Source organism: Ciona intestinalis, chromosome 8 (assembly GCF_000224145.3).
Source record: "Ciona intestinalis chromosome 8, KH, whole genome shotgun sequence".
Taxonomy (NCBI): domain Eukaryota; kingdom Metazoa; phylum Chordata; class Ascidiacea; order Phlebobranchia; family Cionidae; genus Ciona; species Ciona intestinalis.
The window spans coordinates 3608387-3629894 of record NC_020173.2 but is presented as its reverse complement, the minus strand read 5'-3'; the positions used below and the strand labels follow the sequence as shown (position 1 = coordinate 3629894).

At 38.8% G+C, this 21508-nt stretch overlaps 7 protein-coding genes across 12 annotated transcripts in view; 4 read left to right on the top strand and 3 right to left on the bottom strand.

Annotated features, from left to right (window-relative positions):
• The window catches only part of LOC100175248 (uncharacterized PE-PGRS family protein PE_PGRS10-like), a 3099-nt gene extending 2208 nt beyond the window's left edge, over nt 1-891 (top strand). For both annotated transcript variants that reach the window (XM_026835421.1, XM_026835420.1), the window contains exons 4-7: nt 1-338; nt 435-454; nt 536-598; nt 765-891. In XM_026835421.1, coding sequence (XP_026691222.1) covers nt 1-338; nt 435-454; nt 536-576 — 399 coding nt within the window. In that variant the 3' untranslated portion in view covers nt 577-598; nt 765-891. The remainder of the gene's footprint in view (nt 339-434; nt 455-535; nt 599-764) is intronic.
• A 505-nt stretch (nt 892-1396) lies between these two features.
• LOC104265965 (glycine-rich cell wall structural protein-like) lies at nt 1397-3932 on the bottom strand. 2 transcript variants are annotated; one of them, XM_026835426.1, is made up of 5 exons: nt 2862-3932; nt 1938-2501; nt 1828-1847; nt 1653-1701; nt 1399-1522 (listed from the first exon to the last, which is right to left on the bottom strand). In XM_026835426.1, the coding sequence occupies exons 1-4, from the start codon at nt 3728-3730 to the stop codon at nt 1664-1666; spliced, it is 1491 nt and encodes a 496-aa protein (XP_026691227.1). In that variant the 5' UTR covers nt 3731-3932; the 3' UTR covers nt 1399-1522; nt 1653-1663. The 2 variants fall into 2 exon arrangements, with proteins under 2 accessions (XP_026691226.1, XP_026691227.1); XM_026835425.1 differs by having other exon boundaries at nt 1397-1522; nt 1938-3932.
• A 1934-nt stretch (nt 3933-5866) lies between these two features.
• LOC100183069 (glycine-rich cell wall structural protein-like) lies at nt 5867-8257 on the bottom strand. 4 transcript variants are annotated; one of them, XM_026835427.1, is made up of 5 exons: nt 7550-8257; nt 6451-7255; nt 6355-6374; nt 6130-6178; nt 5867-5994 (listed from the first exon to the last, which is right to left on the bottom strand). In XM_026835427.1, exons 1-4 carry the CDS (start codon nt 8217-8219, stop codon nt 6141-6143), a joined length of 1533 nt encoding a protein of 510 aa, XP_026691228.1. In that variant the 5' UTR covers nt 8220-8257; the 3' UTR covers nt 5867-5994; nt 6130-6140. The 4 variants fall into 4 exon arrangements, with proteins under 4 accessions (XP_026691228.1, XP_026691230.1, XP_026691229.1 ...); XM_026835429.1 differs by having other exon boundaries at nt 6451-6809; nt 7146-8256; XM_026835428.1 differs by having other exon boundaries at nt 6451-7015; nt 7340-8256.
• Nucleotides 8258-10350: 2093 nt separating this feature from the next.
• LOC100183822 (mediator of RNA polymerase II transcription subunit 26-like) lies at nt 10351-13531 on the top strand. Its single transcript, XM_002131444.4, has 5 exons — nt 10351-10504; nt 11023-11097; nt 11618-11731; nt 12319-12585; nt 12917-13531. The coding sequence occupies exons 1-5, from the start codon at nt 10442-10444 to the stop codon at nt 13400-13402; spliced, it is 1005 nt and encodes a 334-aa protein (XP_002131480.1). The 5' UTR covers nt 10351-10441; the 3' UTR covers nt 13403-13531.
• Nucleotides 13532-14281: 750 nt separating this feature from the next.
• On the top strand, nt 14282-18885 carry LOC100180714. The gene is made up of 3 exons (XM_002131483.4): nt 14282-15695; nt 17023-17179; nt 18147-18885. Exons 1-3 carry the CDS (start codon nt 15599-15601, stop codon nt 18292-18294), a joined length of 402 nt encoding a protein of 133 aa, XP_002131519.1. The 5' UTR covers nt 14282-15598; the 3' UTR covers nt 18295-18885.
• LOC100178345 (sortilin-related receptor-like) overlaps nt 17065-21508 on the top strand; it is a 36352-nt gene continuing 31908 nt past the window's right edge. The window contains exons 1-2 of the mRNA XM_009861164.3: nt 17065-17076; nt 17298-17302. The gene's annotated coding sequence lies outside the window, so the exon portion shown is untranslated. The remainder of the gene's footprint in view (nt 17077-17297; nt 17303-21508) is intronic.
• LOC100181451 (tctex1 domain-containing protein 1-B-like) lies at nt 18822-21175 on the bottom strand. Its single transcript, XM_002131500.2, has 3 exons — nt 20945-21175; nt 20409-20628; nt 18822-19955 (listed from the first exon to the last, which is right to left on the bottom strand). Exons 1-3 carry the CDS (start codon nt 21079-21081, stop codon nt 19752-19754), a joined length of 561 nt encoding a protein of 186 aa, XP_002131536.1. The 5' UTR covers nt 21082-21175; the 3' UTR covers nt 18822-19751.

Sequence of the window (21508 nt, the reverse complement as noted above, 5' to 3'; positions counted from 1 at the left end):
ATCGGTGGTAACGTCGGTGGTAATGGTGGTGTTTCTACTGGTGGAAACGGTGGTATCGGAGCCGGTCTTGGTGCCTCTGTCGATCTTCCCCTTATTGGACCAGTTGGTGCTTCCATCGGTGGTAACGTCGGTGGTAATGGTGGTGTTTCTGCTGGTGGAAACGGTGGTCTCGGTGCTGGTCTTGGTGCCTCTGTCGATCTTCCCCTTATCGGACCAGTTGGTGCTTCCATCGGTGGTAACGTCGGTGGTAACAGTGGCGCTTCCGTCGGTACCTCTACTACTACTTCTGTTGGTCATTCCGGGAATCATCCAGCAGGTTGGCAGTGGAACAACAAAAGGTGAGTTGAACTTAAAACATTTCAACATTTTAATAATAAAATTTTAATATCCATCTGATTTTAACACTCGCTAAACCTTTCCATCTTTATTTACAGAATGCCAGCTGATCTTGCCAGTAAGTTACTTTGTTGAAATATAAGGTTACTTCAGTATAGTTTGTTTATTTTTTACTAAATTTCTCTTTTTTAAATCTTAGACGAAATGCTGGAGAATTATCTTAATGAACTTCTTCAGTAATTCGAGTGATTCGATACGAACGGTAAAATAATATATTTAAGCTGGTTTGAAAAGTTTTAAACGTGATGTCAATATTATAGTTTTATCCCAAACAATCTACATGTTAATATATGGCATAATCACTAACTGTGTTACGTCTGAGTTGAGTTGTGACATCATAATTAAAATAATCATTTCATACATTATAGACTTCTTCAACTGATTACGGACAATGATTCTAGCCAAGCTGATGCAAAATATTTGCTGAAGTTGCGTCTCTTCTTTTATTTTTCTTACAATATTTGGACAAGGAATACAAGAAATGCATACTAATAACACTTGTGGTCGTTTAAAGTTTCTGTATATAAACTTAAAATTTAAACAGCGCATTAATAGATAGCATATATATGTATAATACCGGCGATATCCATGATTTAGACATAACTGTGTGCACTGTACTCAAATTGACGGTAAACTTGCAGGATGTGTAAAAGTGCCTACCATAACTATTAAGTCACTCCAAAAAGTAGAAGAGCCGTAGTTTAGCTTTAGTAAATATGCTAGCTATTAGGTTTCTGCATGAGATATATAATTTGTATAACCAAAAGTGACTATAGGCTACTTGGTTGGAGCCAAAGCCTCTATATAAACATGTTTTACACTTAAAATTGTTTCTTGATCCATGAGGGCAGTTTGCAGTTATATGTATGACATGTATAGTTAAAACATGCAGATATACAGTCGCAATCTGAATTTCCAAACCTTATATAGTTTTTAACTCTGAAGACACCACACGATCTTTCCTGCAGAATAATAGCCTACCTCAAACATCGAAACACACGTATGTTTTATGCATTAATTTTATTTCTTGTCCAAATATTTAAATAACTGCAAAGCAAGAGAAAAACGCCAGCAAATATTTTGCATCAGTTTGGCAAGAATTGTTTTCCGTATCCGTTGAAGAAGTCTAAAATATTAGATGTATTGTTTTTTAGTAGGATGTATTTAGGGAATTTCTATGCCATTCAAGATTTTTCACGTTAACTATACAACATTTTGTTTAAATCCGTAAATGGAGTAAAAATGCAATAACTTACCGACTGGCTGTTTAATGAAATAGATCTTCAATAGAACTGTCCAATTCGTCTAAATATTGAAACAAAGATTAGCATGAGGAAAAAATGGTGTACAGACTTTGTGGTTATATAGCCAGTAAGCTGACAGCCAAGATTATTTATTTGGACAAGCCGTACATTCATGAAATTAACTTACCAGCAAGGGCAGCTTGGAGTCTGTAAAAAATAAAAAAAAATTAGAAAAAAAGAAATTTGTAGATATCAACCTAATTATTACAGACTTAGATTATTGTAAGAATAAGGCACCTTTTGTTGTTCCATCTGAATCCACCTCCGGAACCACCGCTAGAACCACCGCCGTTACCACCGACGTTGGCACCAATGTTGGCACCAATTGGCCCAATAAGTGGGAGATCAACGGAAGCACCGAGACCACCACCGATTCCACCATTTCCACCCCCAGAAGCACCACCGGAAGCACCGCCGTTACCACCGATGTTGCCACCAATGTTGGCACCAATTGGTCCAAGGAGTGGGAGATCTACGGAAGCACCGAGTCCTCCACCGAGTCCACCGTTTCCACCAGCAGAAGCACCCCCGGAAGCTCCACCAGATGCACCGCCGTTACCACCAACGTTGCCACCGATGTTAGCACCAATTGGTCCAATAATTGGGAGATCCACGGAAGCACCAAGACCACCACTGAACCAGCCACCTCCAGAACCTCCACCGTTTCCATTTGCTGAAGCACCACCGTTTCCGCCATGCGTAAGGTCGACGTTGATAGAGCCGCTTCCTCCACCAGAACCACCGCCATTTCCACCACCTGAAGCACCACCGTTACCGCCATGAGTAAGGTCGACATTGATAGTGCCGCTTCCTCCACCAGAAGCACCGCCATTTCCACCACCTGAAGCGCCACCGTTACCGCCATGAGTAAGGTCGACGTTGATGGTGCCGCTTCCTCCACCAGAACCACCGCCATTTCCACCACCTGAAGCACCACCGTTACCGCCATGCGTAAGGTCGACGTTAATAGTGCCGCTTCCTCCACCAGAACCACCGCCATTTCCACCAACACTAGAAGCACCACCGTTACCGCCATGCGTAAGGTCAACGTTAATAGTGCCGCTTCCTCCACCAGAAGCACCGCCGTTTCCACCAACACCTGAACCAGCAGCACCGCTTCCGCCATGAGTCAGGTCAATGATGCCGCCGTTTCCATGAGCACCGCCGTTACCACCAACTGAAGAACCGCCGTTTCCGCCATGAGTCAGGTCAACGTTAATCGCGCCGTTTCCACCAGTATTGGCTCCACCATGACCACCCCCATTACCGCCGATAGAAAGTCTACCGTTACCGCCACCATTTCCACCAAGAAGACCGCCCAAAGAGGCAACAATTCCACCGAGGCCACCGTTTCCACCGGTGTTACCGCCACCATTGCCACCAAGAAGACCGCCTAAAGAGGCACCGAGACCACCATTTCCACCAAGAAGACCGCCTAAAGAGGCGCCAAGACCACCATTTCCACCAAGAAGACCGCCCAAAGAGGCGCCGAGACCACCGTTTCCACCAAGAAGACCACCTAAAGAGGCCCCGAGACCGCCGTTTCCACCAAGAAGACCACCTAAAGAGGCACCGAGACCACCGTTTCCACCAAGAAGACCACCTAAAGAGGCACCGAGACCACCATTTCCACCAAGAAGACCGCCCAAAGAGGCGCCGAGACCACCGTTACCGCCGCCGTTTCCACCAAGAAGACCACCCAAAGAGGCACCTAATCCACCATTTTCACCGATACTACCACCACCATTTCCACCGTGTCCTCCGCCTCCGCCTCCACCTCCACCTCCGCCTCCGCCGAGTCCACCACCAAGACCACCGTTTCCACCAACACCTGGACCGGCGCATGTGCATCCATGACCGTGACCACCACCATTACCGCCGAGAGAACCGCCAATGGAAGCGCCAACAGGTCCTAAAATAGGTAAGTCCACTGACGCACCAAGACCACCACTGGCACCACGGTTATCTCCACCGAATAGCCAACCATCTACATTTACGATCAACAGAGCTAAGAAGCAAGCAACTCTCATCTTGTTGAGTTAAGACAAGAAACTAAATGCTGAATCTTTAAACGGTACTCTTTTTATACACTGAGCATACTTCATAGTAATTGCTTTTGCTCTTGGTTTTTGGAAACCTATGTTCATGTAACTGCTGCTTGGAAGTTGTTTTCATTTCTTGAGGATGCTGTCAATCATTATTTTTCTTGAATCAGAAATATAAAATTACCAGCTCATTGCATGATATATAAGTTAAATTGTTTATGAAAGTAATGAGCTTTTATAATAGATTATGTTACTGCGCAGAGTAAGCTCAAGTGGGGACAACAACATAAGTAAAAAGAGTTACATATGCCTTTATTCATTAGAGTCATGCGTTTCTTATTCAGAGGACACCGAGTTTGCTACTACCTTTATGGGCGCTTTATAGTGATTTGATTTCTCAAGTTACCAATTATTTAAACAATTAACCAGATAGCTTTACAGTTGCCAAGTCTAAGTTTATAGATATGTATGTAACTGATGTTTTGTGAGTGAAAGCTATACAAACAAACTTATATGTGTGCAGCACGAATTTCTGTATGAAAGTATGACGCTCTGTTAAGAACGCTAAAAGGCCAACCACTCAAGAGTAAATAAATACTATTTTCTGATTTCTGTAAGAATAAGAACCGCAGTTTCTCCAAAACTTTCTTAGGAATGCTTCATATAAAGTGACGTTCCAACAGAGCTTCAACATTGTTGGCAGTTCTCTGTGAAAACGAAGACAAGGCGGGGACATCTTGGCATGTCATGAGAATCATGACAGCTTAATTAGTTCTGGAGATATGGTCTGTTGTGATAACAATAATAAAGGTATGTTTGTATTAAGTGATGGTTGAATATACGATTATGGTGAAATGGGTTTCTATAAAATGAATGAGTGAACGTTACTTAATTATCCTCGCGTGGCGGGACAACTTTTTGTAATATAGTTGTTCGGTTTCATCTATACCGCGGCGCCTGTTTACGAGTTACCACGAATGTTACGTGGTGAATAATGTTGTTGTTGCATGGCTGAAATTTGGTATTAGTGATTTCAGCAATTTATCTGTGTCGTTGAAGAACATACGGGTCCACAACGATAGCGGTATTGAGCGTCGGTGCCGATATTTTCTAACATAGCTCTAGTAACATCACCATTCAAGACTTTCCATAAAATATTGATTTAATGATACCGTTTAGGGCAAATAATGGTCGACAGTAGCACCGCCAACGGGAAAGAATATCGAAGTCGCCTGATTTAATTTTCCTTCTGTTAAGTGCACTAAGCCTATACTGCTAACGAAGCAGTATGTATTAATTTATTGTAATATACATAATAAAAGTTTCAAGAAAATTTAACAACTTAATAGAGTAAACTGCCGTTATAGTTCTTGTATTGTTTAACTAACTTACAAGTATAGTCTATTCGTAGTTTAGCTTACTCTGAGGTTTCTGTATCGAAAAGAGACTGTTTGCTGGTTGGCCGATTCATGTTAATGTCCTGCTTAGTTAAAAATACAGGCCTACAATGGCAGCATCGATTTTAGAACTAGAGATGACTAACGATGCTGTTTAACCAATGTGTTTGGGATATTGGGTTAATAGAGATAAATGACATAACTCGTAATTGCGTCCTTAGGCTTTGCGGTTTGGTGCACACCAAATAATAAAAATACCGGAGTTTTACACATTATATGTCCCAATTCGTCTAATTTAAGTTTAATTACTAATTGGTTAAACTCGACCTTTTACAAAACTTGCAGTGGGCTGCAGCTTCGTACGACGCGCGACGTTTGATAAGTGACAAAGCCCACAAATACGAGTATATACGCGATGTGCATAAAGTAACAATGTATGGTATTACTATAAGTGATTTTGTTATAGTAGATAAAGACCGAACTCTAAAGCACATCTTGCCCAATATTTCCCAAATTATAAAATATGACGTTTTTTGGGGGGGATACCACGAAAAACGCAAGAGGATTTGTTTACGGATTCGTATAAACCGTGCAGGTGTAAATGAATGTAACTTGCTTTATTCTCGTATGGCCGGAAAACGAAACTTTAGAGACAATTTTATAACTGGAAATCCAGCGGTTCCAACTTTCTTACAGAAGCAAACCTTAAACAGCGAAATACACGTAGTTTGTATGCATTTATTTTATTCCTTGTCCAAATATTTAAAAGCAACTGCAAAGCAAGAGAGAAAACGCCAGCAACTATTTTGCATTATTTTGGCTGGAATTGTTTCTTGTATCCGTTGGAGAAATCTAAAATGTATAATGTTTTAGTAAGATTTTATTTGGGAAATTTTTATGCCATTCAGGTGTCTATGTTGGGTCAACCATACGACATTTTCGTTTGAATCCCTAAAGACTTTCTAGCGGTAAAATGCAATGACTTACCGATAGGATATTTACTGAAGGAGGTCTTCAATATAATTGTCCAATTCGTCTAAAATATTGAAACAAAGATTAACATAAGTTAAATATGAATTTATTTAATAGAAGATAACACAAACAATAGGATAACGAAGTGGCTTCGAAATGGTGTACAGACTTAGCGGTTACGTAGCCAGTAAGCTAAGATTATTTATTTAGGCAAACCGTACATTCATAAAAGTAACTTACCGGCAATGGCAGCTTGGAGTCTGTGAAAAAAAAAAAGAATTAGAAACTAAGATATCAACCTGTTAATTCACTTCGATTATTGTAAAAATTAGTCACCTTTTGTTGTTCCAACTAAAACCGCCTCCGGAACCACCGCTGGAACCACCGCCGTTACCACCGACGTTGGCACCGATGTTAGCACCAATTGGTCCAACAAGTGGGAGATCCACGGAAGCACCAAGACCAGCACCGAGACCACCGTTTCCACCAGCTGAAGCTCCACCGTTTCCACCAGCAGAAGCACCCCCGTTACCACCGAGATTGCCACCGATGTTAGCACCAATTGGTCCAATAATTGGGACATCCACGGAAGCACCAAGACCACCACCGAACCAACCACCTCCGGAACCTCCACCGTTTCCACCAGCTGAAGCACCACCGTTTCCACCAGCAGAAGCACCACCGTTTCCACCGATGTTGCCACCAATGTTGGCACCAATTGGTCCAAGGAGTGGGAGATCCACGGAAGCACCGAGACCACCGCCGATTCCACCGTTTCCACCCCCAGAAGCACCACCGGAAGCACCGCCGTTACCACCTAAATTGCCACCGATGTTAGCACCAATTGGTCCAAGAAGTGGGACATCCACGGAAGCACCAAGGCCACCATTGAACCAACCACCTCCAGAAGCTCCACCGTTTCCACTAATAGAAGCACCGCCGTTACCGCCACCTGAACCAGTAAGGTCGACGTTGATTCCGCCATTTCCACCAGCTGAAGCACCACCGTTACCACCGCCGTTACCACCGATGTTGCCACCAATGTTGGCACCAATTGGTCCAAGGAGTGGGAGATCTACGGAAGCCCCGAGACCACCGCCGAGTCCACCGTTTCCACCAGCAGAAGCACCACCGTTGCCACCTAAATTGCCACCGATGTTGGCACCAATTGGTCCAAGAAGTGGGACATCCACGGAAGCACCAAGGCCACCATTGAACCAACCACCACCGTTTCCACCAGTTGAAGCTCCACCGTTTCCACCAGCTGAAGCACCACCAGAAGCACCGCCGTTACCGCCGATGTTGCCACCAATGTTGGCACCAATTGGTCCAAGCAGTGGAAGATCTACGGAAGCACCGAGACCACCGCCAAGTCCACCGTTACCACCCCCGGAAGCTCCACCGTTTCCACTACCGGAAGCACCACCGTTGCCACCTAAATTGCCACCGATGTTGGCACCAATTGGTCCAAGAAGTGGGACATCCACGGAAGCACCAAGGCCACCATTGAACCAACCACCACCGTTTCCACCCCCAGAAGCTCCACCGTTTCCACCAGCTGAAGCACCGCCGTTGCCGCCGATGTTGCCACCAATGTTGGCACCAATTGGTCCAAGGAGCGGAAGATCTACGGAAGCCCCGAGACCACCGCCAAGACCACCGTTTCCACCCCCAGAAGCACCACCGGAAGCACCGCCGTTACCACCTAAATTGCCACCGATGTTAGCACCAATTGGTCCAAGAAGTGGGAGATCCACGGAAGCACCAAGACCACCATTGAACCAACCACCTCCGGAACCTCCACCGTTTCCACCAACAGAGGCACCGCCGTTACCGCCACCTGAACCAGTAAGGTCGACGTTGATTCCGCCGTTTCCACCGCCTGAAGCGCCACCATTGCCGCCCCCGTTAACGCCTATATTAAGTCCACCACCAAGACCACCATTTCCATCAGCACCTGGACCGGCGCATGTGCACGCATGACCGTGATCACCACCACTTCCTATTTCAATTCGCTCACCACCACTTGTACCATGGTCATGTCCACCGAATATCCAACCATCTACATTTACGATCAAAAGAGCTAAGAAGCAAGCAACTCTCATCTTGTTGAGTTAAGACAAGAAACTAAATGCCGAATCCTGAAATAAGGCTCTTTTTATACACTAAGCATACTTCAGAGTAATTGCTTTTGCTCCTGTTTTTTTTAGAAAACCTTTATGACTACTGCTTGGAAGTTCTTTTTATTTCGCGGTGTTGCTGTCAGTCATTATTTTCCTTGAATCGGGAATGTGACATCACCAAAGGGTTTATAGAAACGCTCGTTTGCCTTTATAGCTATGTAAATGTTCAGAGTAAGCTTAAGTGGGTTATGGCTCAAGTGTAGCCTACTTTTTGCGCTCTTTGTCGTGTCACACTAGAATCACAACATGCTAACAACAGGCGTGAGAAGGAGACGCATTGGCCGGACATTAGGGCGACGGTTTCTTCATCAGAAGACACTGGGTTTGCTGCTACCATTGTAGATGTATTGTGGTGGGTGTAATACTAGGCATATACTTGTTTAAATTGCTAATAATACAAAACAGTCACCTGGTTGCAGTTCTACAGTCGGTAAGTCTAAGATAGATATGTATGATATACATACCCTAATATGTTATATGCGACAAAGCTACGTACAAATTTACATATGTAGTAACATGCAAACCAGCACGATGTTTATGAAATATGACACCCTGTTAAAAAGTTTCCCGTCACTCAATGATAAATAAGATACATTTTCTCATTATGTCAGAATGAAAAGCGTCTTTTCTCCATAACTTTCTTAGGAAAGCTTCATATAAAGTGACGTTCCAACAGATCTTTCACATAGTTGGCAGTTTTTCGTGAAAACGAGGACAAGACCGGGACATCCTGGCATGTCATGACAGCTTAATTAGTTCTGGAGGTATGGTCTGCTGTGATAACAGTGATAAAGATAAGTTTACATTGAGTGTTGCGGTTTTTGGTAGAAGATTTATAAACAATAAATGAGTAAATGTCTCTTATTTATCGTTGCATGGCGGGGCAACTGTGGCAGTTATAACACGTTTGTTATGTATATGGTTGTGAAAGATGGGACGCCCTCTCATTATATTTTTATGTCCTATTTGCTGGTGAACAAAGATCATTAAAAGACCGTCCAGTCGTTAACTGCTTTAAATACGATCAGGTTATTGGATATTATGCGCTAAAGTCGTCCCGTCTTCCCTCACCCTACTATATACCATATACCTCGCGGTGCCTGTTTACGATGTGAGTTTGTGGGTGACTTTTTTGTTGTTTCTGCATAACTGAGGAGTTTGAACAACCCATTACTAGTCAATTTATGTGTCTTGCTTGAGCAATTTAAGTGTGTAAGCTTCAATTCACAGGCCCACAACGGTGGCACTATCAAGCATCTGTGCCAGTTTCTTCTAAACCCCTGTTACATCAACATTGCATAGTTTCTATGAAACGTTTAAATTTTATTAAATTGGTATGCTGTTACTGTTTCGAGGGAAATAATGACTAAAAGCAGCACCGCGAACGGGAAGAAATATTGACGGCGCCTGCGATTTGATGGACCGTCTGTAAAGCGCAAGTATACTGTTAGACTTAAAGTATTATTTTATATTTTATTGTAATAGCCAAAGTTCGTTGATACTACATAGTACTTATATATGTAAATGTTTATTATTATTACCTCTATGTTTAGTTTTTGTTGTGGAAAACATAGAGAACTTATACATCGTGGTTTTGTCTATCAGTCGGGGTCGGCCACGGTTGTTTGTGACAAGTATTTGTTGTACTTGTACACAGTGTTTAATATTATGCCTTGGCATAAAGTTTAATGTGGTAGAATTTGTGTGATACAATAAATTATAGTTGTTTTACGTGTAAAACTAAGAAAGTACCACCATTTAAACAACTGAAAGTAAACAGCCGTTAGTTCCTGTTTAGGGTGTTTTAACGTGACAGGCCAAGTTTGTGTATTGTTTAAGAATACATAATTGGTGCTACTAAAAAGTCTCAACTTTTTGCCCGTCTTTAATTTGCTCGGATTTCACCAGAGCATTCATCGATTTTTGGAATTCTTAGCACAAAAATTATACTTTAACATACTTGTCATACTATAGGACATTAGGACATAGGTACAACGTACACTTAACACCTCGGTACACTTTGTAGCCATACTACTTTCTTACCATAAACCCGTGTTACAGGGCTTGCAGAAAACATCACAATTTAAATTCTGAATGATGGTATCTAAACAAATTGTTAATATTGTATTTATGTGAGAAACGAAATGCCTCCGACTGTAGTTCAACTTACACATCGACTTTTGCAAATAATCAACAAAGACGGGACTGTAAGTCAATTTTAGGTGTTGGTAAAGAGCCTTCTGCTATGTTATACCTACCTATTAAACACCAAACACAGCCACTGACCCCTGAACCATAATAACCAAGTACATTGCTTTTTTGGTCTCCCGTTATTTGCTATGACACCACAGTAGGACTTACCAAGTTCTGCATCAGTGGTTTTATCATCTGACTTTAAGACATATAAACTTGTAATAAAAGTAATAAAAAGTGTAATTTTTATAATTTACCTTGCGGACCAAACCAACCTAATCTTGTATGTTTGCCCATTCATTAACTGCATTAGCTACTCTAACTTGACTGTGGGCATTGGAGTGGCAACCATGATTAAGTCACCCAAGTTTTTACCAACAAATACATAAATGATCAAACCAACCAAAAGTCATGTCTGCTTACCTACACAGTACAATAGATTTAGCAACTTGTTACTTGACTATATGGATCATGTGAGTGATAACCACGGATAAGTCACTCAAGTTACCACCTACAAAAATGTTTATTACAGATTTCGGATCAAGACGTTGCATTAGAGATTATAGCCATGCTGGAGACCACTGTCATATCATGTGAGGAATTAGAGGTAATATAATATGGGATAGCATATACATTTGCTTGTCTTGAATGGTAACGTGGGTTTGGACAGACCATTTGGTGTAAAAAAGTTAGCGTAAAAAGTTTACTGTAGCCAGAATTTCTGTAAAATAAGGTCCCATGACATGAACAATGGGATGTTTCAACATTTTTTGTTTTGGAATAGTTTACTCATTTAACTTAGTTTGTATTCAGGCTTATTGTACAGGGGTAAAGGGCTAGAATGCTGAATCTTGACCAGAGATATTGGGTTTGAGGCTTGGTGCTTCTTCTTTAATGGGTGTTTGTGTCCCAGATCAAATATAGTTGCTCCCACCAGAGTCAAATGCCTAATCTGCTGTTCAAATTGTCAGACAAACAGTTAAACAAAGTGCCACAAAGTTTTATACATAGTAAAGCGGCACAAGCTTTTTTAAAAAAAACAGCCTTATTATAACCGATTATGTTCACTTGAATAAATTAGTTACATTCAGTCTCAGAACGGATTTTAAATGATACTTATAACACAGGAGACAAGGCTTGGAAAATACATCAACGATGTTCGTAGAGCTGCCACTGATACTTCAATACAAAGACGAGCGAAAAAATTAATAAAAACTTGGCAACAAATGATCCAGGTTAAGGTAGGTTTTTATGTGAAGGTATTTCTCATTTAAGATATTGGACTTTTTTTATGTGCAGGAATTTCTCATTTAAGATATAGTTATTAAGTTATTTCATTACTTATCTGTTATTTAACTGTAAAATCTAAAAATATCCATTTTTTATATAACTGTAAAAAGTAATATCACATCACAATAAATCTGGGGTACAAGATAATATGTCTCCATTATTTTTAGTCATACTTTGTTGTTTGTTGACCATTTTAGTTTGATTTTGTTCATTTCTTCATTTTTGGTACCTATTCCATGTGTGTGAGGTGAGGGGTTATATATATATATTGGATAGTTTTCATGTAACTGTTTAAAAACCCATATGTTTACTACTTGCACTAGTTATATTTTATTAAGCTCATACAATTCTGGATTGGTAGGCCAAAAGATGTTTGTGTTAATATTAAAAGGATTACTGGTGTTATACCTATAACCTATACTAAGCACTAATGTGTGCTAAACCCATGAAAACTAAACTGAAAATACATTGTGTATTTGTGTAGCTGGAGGCTGTTGCACTCTATCTGTATTTTGTTAAAACTAAAATTCTGTTTTAGAAGCGACCCAAAACTGTGCCTGAAGTTGTTGCAGCAAAGACCAAGCCTGTGGGGAAACCAAAGCAAGCACAACGAACTACAAAACAAACCATTGTGAATGGGGAGAAACCGAACAAACAAAGAAATAATTCTCCTGCGAAACCAAATGAAAAAAACAAAATCATATCAAAAAACGCAAAACCAAAAGTACCAGAAATAAGGGACTCTGAAAATAATCAATCGAATAATTTTACTTGTATGACCAACGGTCTAAAAGTCACATTTTCTGTGAGTATTAGTTTGATTTTATCTTAAACCTTATTATGTTGAGGCAATATGGTAAGTTCTAAACCAATCTTTTGTCTAGTTAATAGGTTATTATGTGTATCCTAGATTTGTGCTTCTCAACTCTTGGGCTAAAAGGGGTTTTGGGTTATTATAAGAGTTAAATTATTTTTATACAAAAAGTTGTGCAAAATTTAGAATCAATAAATCAAGCTGTACTACCATTCTTTCCTAATATTTTGGTTCAACTGCAAAGTTGTTGAGAAGCACAGACCTAGTTATATTATTTTAATCCGTATTTGCACTGGCATGTATATCACTTTGTTACTTGCAGAATTTACCGACCAAATCTCCGTCAAATAACATTTCTATGAAACATCCAACCAAAAGGAAAAGAACTGACGAGAACCAAGATTTTGTGGCAAAATCTGAAAAAATCCCAGCAAAAAACAACACTAATATTTCAAGCATTTCTTTATCTAATGTAACAAAAGTAAATGACGTCACGAAGACGTCACTCGAAACGCGAGAAGTTACTGCAACTAAAACTGAAAACGTAAACCACAAGCCTTCGTCTCCGAATATCGAGGCCAAAACGCTTTCCGACGCCGGAGAACCGGGTTCCCTGCCCCGCGGAATCGACACCAAAGACTCAGGCCCTGGTACAAGCGACGAACGGCCCGGCATCGACGGCTGCAGAACTAACAACGGTTTATGGTTTTCGTGGCAAGACGGTATTTCAGTGCAAAGAGCTGACTTATTTGAAACAAACGATCAGGACGATATATTAACTATTTTACCATACATAGAGTTAGACTAAAGTGAAATTAATCGTTTTGCTTTTTCGTTTCAATTCTTCTAATTAAACATACCAGCCTGCCCACCTCTTAGTTTCAACAAATACGTTTCTGCAACTAAAACTTAGTAAATATTTTACTGAAATGTGTAATGCAGTAATTTATTGTCCATTCGATGGCATGACCAATTTATTGCATATAAGCCGGCGACTCTTCCTCGTGGGTGGGAACTTTTGACCTTTCATAGTTGTCACTTGCATGGCCGCAACCGAGTTGCTAAGGGCATTGACATCTACATGATATTTAGACAAGATATTTGCAGGCGTGAGGGTAATTTCTGAGCAAAGACGGTTAGGTTCAAGACAGCTGTGGTAAATTTGTGTATGGTGCCTATTTGAATCTCCTTTGTTTATTACCAAATGGTACGAGTAAAGAGAATGAAAAGGTGCCCCATCTTACCCCCACCTTACAATATATATGTAAAAACGGCCTGGGTGTTGGAGTAAACCTGGCTTGAAGAATTTAATATAGTCTGGTGGTAACCCCCCGTCTCTAAACTAAAAAACATCGAATTTGAAGCTCTTAGCTGCCACCATGATGGGTATGTGTCCTTGGCAAAGCCCTCAACCCAGTGGTCACTAGTAGTCTATCCAAGTTTTCAGTCGTACAGAAAAAATACATACTTCCTTAGCTGTTTAATATATGGACTTGTTATTATCTGTGATACAATCAAATTGTCAAATTTGACACTAATTTGCATATTTTCTTGTTCAACATTTCAGTAAAGTTACGAATTTTACAACCGCTAGGCGGCAACATTAAGACGGAAGTTTCTGCGACCGCCCACACAAATAACATAACCGATTGATCATTGATAGTTCAGGCTAAGTTATTTACTTGTAATATTTGAATGGGCAACAAGCCCATATAATCGTTTATAGTTTATAATCGTAATTATAGCAGGGTAAATTATAAACGATGTATTTTTTTTATGTAAGCAAAGGTTCAGGCGCTGTATCCCGTTAAAACACTGTGTTATATAACGACAGTCGTAAAATATTACATTCCTCAGTCCAGTGTAGCAGTTAAACAGCGTTAGGTTATAAGTAACGGCCAGTTCAGGTTATGGTCCCCAATGACATGGCCTCTTACTGCGGCCAAGCTGTATAGACGATGCAGAGCCAAGTAACGCATTTCTAGCATCGTTTACAGCAATAACCAGAGGTGTGAACATTAATCTTATGATGTGTATTTACGAAAGCAGTCGACTGGCAAAGGATAGATCTGTGTAGCATAAACGTTATCAGGGTTTGGGTAATAGTGTAATTTATGTTTTTCGACCGAATAAGTGTTTACTTAAAAGCGTTCGAGGCAATTTAAAGCGAAATTGCAATGATTATGATAAAACGTTGATTCCACCGCCCCTTTAAGCGCCACTGATTTAAAAGCGTGTACGCTGCCCAAGGGTCGCTATACTTCAGCAATAAATGCCGATAGAACTCTAATTGGAACTGTAAAGGAAATGATTCTTTTACTGGTATAGTGGCCTCGGTACTGTTAAGGCTAAATATAGAAGTATATGGTCTGCAAACATGTGACGTCACACGTAAATAATTAAGCCAGGTGAGGCAGTGATAAGACAAAACGTACGTATGTGAGTTTTATTTAACATTGGTGAGGCTAAGGTAGTTTCATACTGTATATGACACAGTAAGAGTTAGACCAGGTATATAGCGGTTGTATCATATAACGTTTACTATGACAAAATAGGTTGAAGTGTGACGTCATTTTATAGGAAACGCGAAGCCCCGAGGAAGGGAAGCTATATATGATTGAAATTATTTTATGTTTCTATAGGGCAAGAGATAAATGATAGCGGTATATTTAAAGTCAAGTGCCTGTTCTATACTGTATGTATATATGTGGTAATTTGATGAAGGCCATTCAATGTGTATAGCAAAACTTTCACTATTCGAATATTGGTTTCTGAAAGAGTTTCAGCATGTGTTTTGTAAAATATGAGCGTTTTAAAAAATACGTAGTACCACTAACAGATCCAGAGAGTTATAGTGTACCGTGGTTCTAAAAAGTTCAAGAACCAAAGGTTTAGTACATGGGGTAAGACGGGACACCGTTAGCACATAATAATATACTTTTTAAAGGTTTGCCGCCGAAATGTCGGTTTCATTTTAAACACAAGTCTGTAGATAAATTATAGTATGGGAAAAACTTATGTGAAGAGTTATGGTCGTTGCAAATGGATGGGATTCGTTGCTGCATTCTTTATCGTGCTTACCATTGCGTGTATGATACCAGGTATATATATACAGTGCTTATTACTATAGTAGGGTGGGGGAAGATGGGACACCTTTCATTCTATTTTCTTGTCGCATTTAGTACTAAACGAAAAAAAATCAAAGAATTATGAAACCGTATACTCACGACTCCCATATACCGTTGTTATTTGTTTAAAACACGATCAGGGTATTAAAATATTATGTGCTATAGGTGTCCCATCTTCCCCCACCCTACTATATATACATTACACCTAAAAACGTAATAATTTACTTATTTATGCTTGCTTGCTGCTGGCGGGGAAACTGCAAAAGTTAGAAAATACGGATTTTATTTCATATACCTACGAAAAGTTCGTCTATAAACAGACTGTATTTCAGTATACATTATGAATTATAATAGTGTTGTCCGAATGTTTTGAATTTGATATGTTATGATATTATAATTACGTTCACGATGTATACTATGCTTATTTAGTTTCACGTCATATCCTGTGTTGACGTAAACAATATAAGGTTTCTATAACCGTGTATACATAACATAATATATAAATTTCAATACATAGTTTTGATATCACGTTTTATAGCTATATCGTGGCTGATTGGAACAGAAGCATGTAACGAATGCGCGTCATACGATGCTTCTCTGTTTGTTTCGCATAGAAAACTATAAGTAGTGGAATACAAGTTTATGGAACCAATTTTCCAAAACATTTTGCACTCCTTTTATGGAAGCATAAAGTAAAGTGGTTTAACTTTTACACTAGTCAAAAAGCTTTGCAAACCATTAGCTATCCAACCATGGTAACTTGCGACCATAGGAAAGAGAAACGTATGCTATCCTAGTAAGATATACATGGCGACAGCAAGATAAGCTAGTTTGGTCAAATGGTCAATCGTTACTGACCGATCGATCGCTGAAACACTCCTTGTTTATTTTGAACATAAACTGCAGCTGATAGGGTCGCTCGTATTTATCTGATACTGTAAACTCGAACTGAAAACCTTTCACGTTAACAGTCGATAATGTGGTTTTAATTGAATTATTCGGTTTGTAGCTGTTAGTGTAAGCGTGTATTAATCCCACCATAAGCTATGGCACTATAAAGTACAGGCAGTGTTTCTTAACCTTCCATGGTCCATGGACTTTTCAGAGACACTTAACATCGTTGCCCTTTGTATGTTATTTAATTCACCACTTTTGATCAATTAACGTCCATAAGAAACTGTAGGCATTGAGGACACGTATGTAACCGTTCCAGTAACCACTATAACAGGTAACAACGATGCTAACATATTAGACACCCACGTTATAACGTGTCACATAATATCTGTCTATTTATTTTTAGGTGCTATTGGTGTTGCTGGTTTGAATCACTACAACGATACTTTATTATATTTGAGTTTAATTGATCTTCTTTTCGCTGGAATCTTCTTCGTCGGTTGGTGGACTTGCCAAATAGAAACTGAAGACGTTGTGTTTTTCGAACGTGATATTCCAGTGCGGTAAGTTAAACGTATAATACTGTTGCGGATAAGATGGGACACCTTTAGCACAAAATATCTAAATATATATCATGATCGTGATTTAAAAAATTAACAACAGTCTATGGGCGTCGTAAAGATAAGGTTTAATATTTCTTTTGATGTTCTTGTTTACTACATACAATTATTAGATAATGGTAACTGTAACTGTATCAAAATCGATTTAATTTAGGGTTAGTCTTTTTATAGGTTTAGCGCGTTAGATTTACGGCCGTGTGAGTTTGACATAAATGTCCTACAATTAAATTAAACAACACTGCTTTTTAATCTTGAATTTATAATAAAGCTTTGGCGACGTATTTCCGAAACAACATTTTACAAAACACCTAAGCATACAACCTTTTTAACTTTTACAATAGCAGTAGTAGTAGCCTAACCAAATTAAATGGAGACCCCCAAATAAAGGTTTATAGATGTGCGAAGTTACACTAACGCATATTACGATACGTCTTAGAAATCCTTGCTCTAGCACAGCAGCTCGATGCTAATTATATTACATGTATATCATTAAATGCTATAAACAACGTAAAATTAAGTTAATGTGGAATTCGTTCAGGGTATACTTGTAGGCATTCGTACATAGTACGCTGGGGGTAGATGGGACACCTGTTCATTCTATTCTGATTAGTAAATAAAGAACAATCAAAACACTTTAAAACTTTATCTTCACGACTCCTACATAGACCGTTGTTAATTGTTTAACACACGATCAGGATATTTAGATATTATGTGCCGAAGGTGTCCCATTTCTGCCCACCCTACTATATTCTGTCAGGTCGGTCATGAACTTAGAGCTTGTCTTGTAAAATAATAGCCCACAAAGTAACACATGTGGTAAAAGTTAAACAGGCACGAGGGTTATAAAGTAAAACGTCTGTCGTTTACGATAAATAAGTGTTATTTATTTATTGGTCCATACATACCGCAGGATTCAACCAAAACACTCCGGGTCCATCTCAAGTCAAGGTTCCAACTCTGAGGTTGACGAAACAGATTCGAATCCAAAACATGAACTTATCAAGTTAAAAACAAAACATTCGAAACAAGAAATCGTCGACGAAACGTTAACCACTTAAAAGGTTTTATATTTTATCTTTTATTTTTCCTCAAGTGCCTCATAAAGCACCATTTCACGTTTGGTAATTATAATTTATTCAGGTAATTTATAAACACTATTTCTATTCACATTAATGCCTTTATCTGCGTTTGTAGTTTAGTATAAATATAATATTGATAATTTTGTAATGTTAATTTATGGTATTCGTCCTCATGTTTACGCACGTAAGATAATGTAATGCCATGTGTTACTTACCCTTACTCCACTACCACGCACTTCTAATGCAACACACGGCAGATATTTCTAACGGCATGTTACGTTTTTAAACGCCCTTTTATTGACGGAAGTCCGCTATAGGCCCAACACCATATAGTCAAAGTTCACTGGCGAATTTTACTTGGGAGTTTTACGCACTTTGTTTAAATGGCCATTTACTACATTGGTCTTCTTGTATCAGCGTACATATATTTTAATTTTTTTATCGGTATTGTAAATTCCTTCTTTTTTAACCTATGCAGAAAGTTCCAACCATAAATGTCTCGCTTTATTATTTCATTTAATTTATTGCTAATTACATTGCAACACAAATTTATAAAAGGATTGAATCTTGATGGAATGTTATAAAGGTAATGTTATTGCTAAATCTATGCATGCGAGGTACTTCTGTATAGCAACTACAATTCACCCAATGCTAAACAAGTCAGTTATTTCAGGCAATAACTAAATGCTACAGGATTTTTTTATGTTGTGAGGGTGAGGTCTTCAGTGAGGCACACCTGGGGCCTTAAGGTCTATTACTTTATCACTGAAAAACCCACGGTGCTAGTATCAAGGCTCCACTGTGGCGGTTTATAGACACTTAAAAAAAATTTCTTATAATAGTGTTAGGTGAAATTTATGCTACACAGACAGTACCACGTATGCAATGGTGTTAGTTAGGGGTAGTATGGTAGCTAGTAATATAAATTGCAATACGTCCATAACAAGTTAGTTCTAGTGAAGCAATATTAGCAGTCACAGTCTTTGTAAAGAGGAAGAAAAAAACTAATTAATTTGATCTTAATTAATAATTAATTAAAACATGATCTACCTAGAAAGAAGAATAGAAAAAATATATAAAAAAAAACAACTAAAATAGCAAGTTATTTGGGGACAAAAGTGTTATTTTTTGTGGTAAAAAAGTAAAATACAATGAAACTAATGGTAGTTCAAATGTTTCTATATTCTCGGTAAGGCTTTAATACAAGGCTCACTATGGGTCCTTACTCCCTAGATTTAGGTCACAGTTGGCCTATTACCCTGATTAAAATGGTTATTTAATTTGGTAGTAAATATTAAAAATAAATTTTGTTAAAAACATGATTTTTAAAAAATATAAACGTTAAACTGAAGTTGGACTTGATTTTACAAAATAATACTTCATTGTGAAATAATAGATATAGGTGTGTTGTGTGATCCACATTATAGAAATTCCTTTCATTCAAAATAAACCCCATACACGCAAGCAGCAGCAAATATACCACTGTTGGTATACTCGCAAGCGGCGAATGTATCGTACTTATCATTCCAAAGACATTGGCTACTTATTCGTAAACCTTGGTTATTTAATTGACCGATATGAACAATACAAACAACTTTATATCTTGGCACGTGAAGCTCCTTGACTTTCAATTTCACTTCCTGGGAAATATGTTAAAGCTGTAAAGTATAGCAAACATATATGTGCGTTCAGTGCCTATAGTTTCTTTTCAATTGGGGATTGAAAAAAAAGAAGGCCACTGGCGTTAAGTGTTTTTTGCCGTGGACCATGTAGTAAAATATAGTCCATTCTATATGGGTGAAGTTATATAGAGAGGCACCCTAATAAACTGGAATTTAAGCCAGCTTTTGCTCTATTAGAGCAATACATAGTGTGGTATGTTGGTATCATCAAGCTCTCTTTGTGACAGTTTATTGATACTCAATGTTAGGGGGTTCATTATTCCAAAGAAATGAGTTTTTAATAAGACACATTTTATTTTATAAGACACACACCTAAATTTAATAAGACACACACCTAAAACATTAGTGGCAAGTCCCAATACTCTTAACAGCCAGGGTGCTACCATCCAGATCAAAAAAAACAAGACTTACATCTGAGATCACTTTTGTCATCTTCCTACAAAACTCTGGTTCATACGGTTTGTTCTGCAAATAATCGCCCATGACTTCTTGCATTATCTTGGTTATGGAAGACACAGGGAATCTATCGACTGGTTCCAACTGGTAGGTATTCTCAAGTTGAGTTGCAGGTCGCAGATGAAGGTAATCATCATCATGATGGTGGTCAAGGTGGGATATTGTGCTTACAGATCTGTGGACATATAGTAATGAGTTATAACTTAATTTTATCTCTAGTTCATGACCTATGGTAAATCAGCATTAAGAAAAGGTTTCATAACGATACAAAAAAGTAAAGGATGTGTAATTAGGGTAAAACGTATTGTGTTTTACTGCTGGTATTGCCACAAGGTATAATATGCTTTTCAAGAAATCATCTTCTGATATTCATTTTTTATTGCGACAGCTTTTATTGTAACCAATGTTTCGTGCGTTTAAAAACCTAAATGGTTGGTTAAATATAGGTTTTAAACACTCTGATCAAGTTCACATGCATGCACAAAACTTACGCGGCGTAGCTTTTCCCACTTTGACGCTTCGGTGGGTGCTCGTTTCCACTGTGAGCCGATGAAACGCTGCCTGTTCGTTTCTTCAAAAGTTTTGCCGCTTTTGCTTGCGCCACATCGTGTACGCGAGGTTCAGCCATTATATGTCGAAGGTAAATTGTTTTTTAATTTGTTTGTCAAGCTATGCTACACAAGACGCCTAAAGATATGGCAAATTAAATCATTTTCTCGTTAACTATAAAAAAGTTTTTAACGGAAATTGCGTGGACGGTCGCTATGGATACATCAACACTTCGCCATGGAAATGTTACAACTTTCGAAACATTTCTGGGGACACAATACCATTTTTAAGGATAATCACTAAGATTTTAAAGTAGTTTGTGAACTGTGGAGTTAATTTTTATTCCTCTGTGCTTATTTTAATAACAATTTTAAACCTAATGAAATAAAGAAAAAAATATTATACAACAAAGTATAAAAAAAAATATTTTTTTGTTGTTATAATATTTCGGTGTTGAGAAAAACAATCAAAACAAATTTTGGAAACCAAAATATTTGTTTTCCGTT

Coding starts and splice junctions, on each gene's coding strand:
- LOC100181451 (XM_002131500.2), bottom strand. CDS start 21,081: ATGGCTGAACCTCGCGTACACGATGTGGCGCAAGCAAAAGCGGCAAAA. Junction 20,629..20,944: donor AGTGGGAAAAGCTACGCCGC/GTAAGTTTTGTG, acceptor ATATGTCCACAG/ATCTGTAAGCACAATATCCC. Junction 19,956..20,408: donor TGACAAAAGTGATCTCAGAT/GTAAGTCTTGTT, acceptor CATATTTCCCAG/GAAGTGAAATTGAAAGTCAA.
- LOC100183822 (XM_002131444.4), top strand. CDS start 10,442: ATGCCTCCGACTGTAGTTCAACTTACACATCGACTTTTGCAAATAATC. Junction 11,098..11,617: donor TATCATGTGAGGAATTAGAG/GTAATATAATAT, acceptor CTTATAACACAG/GAGACAAGGCTTGGAAAATA. Junction 12,586..12,916: donor GTCTAAAAGTCACATTTTCT/GTGAGTATTAGT, acceptor TGTTACTTGCAG/AATTTACCGACCAAATCTCC.
- LOC100180714 (XM_002131483.4), top strand. CDS start 15,599: ATGGGAAAAACTTATGTGAAGAGTTATGGTCGTTGCAAATGGATGGGA. Junction 15,696..17,022: donor CATTGCGTGTATGATACCAG/GTATATATATAC, acceptor ATTTATTTTTAG/GTGCTATTGGTGTTGCTGGT. Junction 17,180..18,146: donor GAACGTGATATTCCAGTGCG/GTAAGTTAAACG, acceptor TACATACCGCAG/GATTCAACCAAAACACTCCG.
- LOC100183069 (XM_018812754.2), bottom strand. CDS start 8,219: ATGAGAGTTGCTTGCTTCTTAGCTCTTTTGATCGTAAATGTAGATGGT. Junction 6,375..6,450: donor TTTAGTTGGAACAACAAAAG/GTGACTAATTTT, acceptor TTTTTTTCACAG/ACTCCAAGCTGCCATTGCCG. Junction 6,179..6,354: donor ACTCCAAGCTGCCATTGCCG/GTAAGTTACTTT, acceptor TCAATATTTTAG/ACGAATTGGACAATTATATT.
- LOC104265965 (XM_026835425.1), bottom strand. CDS start 3,730: ATGAGAGTTGCTTGCTTCTTAGCTCTGTTGATCGTAAATGTAGATGGT. Junction 1,848..1,937: donor TTCAGATGGAACAACAAAAG/GTGCCTTATTCT, acceptor TATTTTTTACAG/ACTCCAAGCTGCCCTTGCTG. Junction 1,702..1,827: donor ACTCCAAGCTGCCCTTGCTG/GTAAGTTAATTT, acceptor TTCAATATTTAG/ACGAATTGGACAGTTCTATT.